We start from the raw sequence: 3,620 nt of genomic DNA, 5'->3' as shown, positions 1-3,620 counted from the left end.
TGTTGAAATCTATTTTTGGAGGATCTGTGCCGCATATTTTGAGGAGAGAGTAATTAAGGGAATGCACTCACATGTAGCCTTGCAACTATTCTAAACCAAGATTATTAAAGAAAGCATTTTCTTAGTTTATAAGCTAATTATGAATGGTTTTGTTCTTCTATTTGTTGGAATTAATGCACTAGCTTCAATCTTCATCGACACACGAACAAGATAAAAAACTAAATGGCATAATATACTGCATTTTATGTTAGAAACCAATATTCAAACACCTGCAAGACATTAGTTTATGGCCAGAGATTGACAATGTGGATTGTGCACTATTTAACTTCCTAGAATCAAGAATTCTACTAGTATAAAAGTACAATGAAACCGAGTCCGCCAAACAGTCCCACCAGTCTATACGTCACTCGTTTTTCGCTGATTGATGCAGGCTCTAGAGAAGGATTTGGGGCTATATCATTACCAAAAATTAATCCTCTACTAGCATAAAACGATCTACAATCCTGCAAACTCCTCTGATTTGGCAAACTCTGTAAACAATTTCCATTGACAACAACATTGGTCCCTGTATTACTGGGAGCTGGACCTTGAAAATAATTATCGGACAAGTCAACCACCGCGCCAGTGGCATTAAAAAATGCAGTAAGGTTCGGTAAAACACCTGTGAACTTGTTGCTAGATACGTTAAGAAGGCGCAAGGCGGGCAAAGACGACAGAACATCAGGAAGATTACCATCGAAACTGTTCCTACTCAAAACTACATACTGGAGCTGAGTGAGATTCGAAAATAAACCATTTGGCAACGACCCGGACAAACCGTTGTGTCCAAGATCAAGTACAATCAGTTGAGAAAGGCTAGCTAACTCAACAGGAATAGAAGCATCAAAGCTATTGTTTTGCAAATGCAAGAACTTAAGCCTAGATAGTGAACCAAGATTATTAGGAATTGGCCCAAATAGGAAATTTGAAGAGAGGTCAAGGGTACTAAGATTGAGAAGAGATGAAAACCCAGATGGAATTGTTCCTGTGAATGAATTTCGCGAAAGGTTAAGAACTGATAGAGACAATGATTGGCCCAATGTCAAAGGTATGGCACCAGTTAGAAAGTTATCAGACAAATACAGAGAATTCAATCCACTCAAATTCCCAAGAGAAGAAGGAATCGAACCGGTTATTGAACAAGAACTAAGATCGAGCACTTGGAGTGCACTGAGTCTCTCACCAAACCAGTCCGGTATAGACCCAGGAAGTGGAAACCCAGATGAGTTAAACTTAGCTAGAAGAGTAAAATTGGCCAATGAATCGACGGCGAACCCGGGATTTCGACCGCCGGCCGGAGTCCGCCTCAACCCGGACAAAGTGATTCCGACAACTCGGCCGGTCCGGCACTCGACCCCTCTCCAGCGAGAACATGGGTCGGTCTTTCTTGGCCAATCTTTAGCCCTAATCCCTAAACTCGACCGGAGATCGAGCAACGCCGAAAACTCCGAGCGGGAACTCAGACGCACCACCTGCTGAGTCAAGACCGAGTTAATGAGTAAGAGTAACAGAGCTACCTTGAGTTGAACTCGGTGAGCTTCCATGACTACGAATGGTCTACGGAGCTTCGTCTTTTCATCTTGGGTCATCCTCAGTATTGCCTTTGTTCATGTCCGTGTACTCCATTACTCCCAAAAAAAAACTTGTGGGTTTCTGAATTATTTTTTTTTCAATACAAGAATGCAATGTATTTCTTTGTGGGTAGTACTAATCACACCTCAATCAATCACGAGCTTTGATTCTTCATTTGGTGTGCTCTTTAAATGAACACACAGAAGGATTCAGGGGGGAGAGAGAGAGAGAGAGAGAGAGCTTTAAAGGGCGTTGTATTAATGACCAAAGCTACTCTCAACGGTGCAATGGTGAGTCGCTTTCACTCTCGCCGGAGCTATTTAATGAGTCTGGCACTGAGTTTAGCGATTGGTACTTCGAGTCAGACTCGCTTTGCTTAGTTTTTGGAGAGTGGGTATGAGAGAGAGAGAGAGAGAGAGAGAGAGAGAGGAGCTGAGCTTTGTGAGGAAATGGCGGAGAAGAGGTGATTCCGTCGCCGGCGAAGAGAGTTTCGCCGGAAAAGATGATATATATTTTGTAATTGGCACGTGTGCAATGTCAATCATAGTTGGCAGTAGTGCCGCTGATTTAGGCCAAGTTTGGCTAACTTAAAAAAATGTACTTATTTTATCTTTTTATCTTTTTTGGGTCATATCAATCAACATTTCCTCTCTATTTTTTCTACACATAATACAAAAAAATTCAAAAAATACACTTATTTAGTCTTCTCAAACTTGGCCTTAGTGCCTGTTTGGCAGAAATTATTTACAGTTTATTTCAACTTTCAACTTAATTTAAGCTATTTTGATGTGTTTAGTTTAACTTATAGCTTATAGCTTTGTGTAAGTTAGAAATCAGCTTATTCTTTGAGTTTGGCAGGAAATGCTTTAAGAATAAGCTGGAAATCAGCTTAACTGAAAGTTATAAGTTATAAGTTGTTTAGACATAAGCTATAAGCACTTTTGCACAACTCTACCAAACAGGGCGTAGTAATCTAAATTAAAACTCGAAGATTTTAGTGAGCTTTCTGTCCTCTCTAATCAAAGCTTGTTTCACTTGATCTACTTGCTGGCAATAACAGTTGTTTATCATTTTTTATTAATTTTTTTTTATTATTATTATTAATTTTTTTATTACAGGAAAATCCTTTATATTCTCCCGCAGGTTTAATGCAGCGCCCCTTTTTAGAAACCACTAAGGTGTCCTGTTAGTCGTTTCGAGCGAGGACACTATAACCTGTGAACTTGCCTCGACCTCCCAAGACAAGCTCCTTTTAGGTCAAGACTCGCACAGTAGGAGAGTATTGAACCCACACCAAGTGTCCCGACCTGTTTATCAATTTTTTTTTTCTTGAGTTAGGTTAGGAATTTTAAGGCCTTGTTTGGGAAGACTAATAAGTCCATATTTTTTATCTTTTTTTAGACATGTCAAACTTAACTTAAATAAGTTCATATTTTTTATTTTTTTATTTTTTTTAAGTCACATTAATCAACATCTCTTCTCTACTTTTCTACAATCTTTTTATAAAAAGTTAAAAAATATATTTATTTAGAATATTCTAAACAACCTCTAAATATTTTATTAAATATTTTATTATATTTTTTATATAAATGTAAAATTTACATATACAAACATGCTGCATACCTCCAGTGGGGGTGCGTCACGTGACGTGGCGCGCTCCCACTTAAAAAAAAAAAAAATAAAATAAAATAATTTTTTTTTTAGATCAATCCGGGGCCGACACCTCACTGGGGGTCGACCCCCAAGTGGGGGTATGAAGCTTTTTTCTTTACATATATGGGAATTTATGTGAGTTTCGTAACAAATTTAATAAAATATTTTAAATACATAACATTTTTCTTTTTGAGTAATGATTCATCCCCCCTTTTCCCCCCACCCCCTTTGACCCCCTCTCTCTCTCATTGGTTACCTTTTCTTTTTCTTTTTCTTTTTTTTCCTGCTCCTCCAATCGCCCCCTGCCACGTGGCAAAGGGGGGTGAGGGGGTGACCCCCAAAAGGGAGTCCCAAGC

General features: G+C 38.8%; 1 protein-coding gene across 1 annotated transcript; it reads right to left on the bottom strand.

The window, feature by feature from the left end:
* Nucleotides 1–212: 212 nt before the first annotated feature.
* LOC114281888 (uncharacterized) lies at nucleotides 213–2,295 on the bottom strand. The gene has a single exon (XM_028224479.2). It carries the CDS (start codon nucleotides 1,626–1,628, stop codon nucleotides 348–350), a length of 1,281 nt encoding a protein of 426 aa, XP_028080280.2. The 5' UTR covers nucleotides 1,629–2,295; the 3' UTR covers nucleotides 213–347.
* Nucleotides 2,296–3,620: the final 1,325 nt, after the last annotated feature.

This window comes from Camellia sinensis, chromosome 3, assembly GCF_055761805.1.
Source record: "Camellia sinensis isolate YWXY chromosome 3, ASM5576180v1, whole genome shotgun sequence".
NCBI lineage: Eukaryota > Viridiplantae > Streptophyta > Magnoliopsida > Ericales > Theaceae > Camellia > Camellia sinensis.
This window is presented reverse-complemented; position numbering and strand designations above follow the sequence as displayed.

Excerpts from the sequence above, each read along its gene's own strand:
- LOC114281888 (XM_028224479.2), bottom strand. The coding sequence starts at position 1,628 with ATGACCCAAGATGAAAAGACGAAGCTCCGTAGACCATTCGTAGTCATG.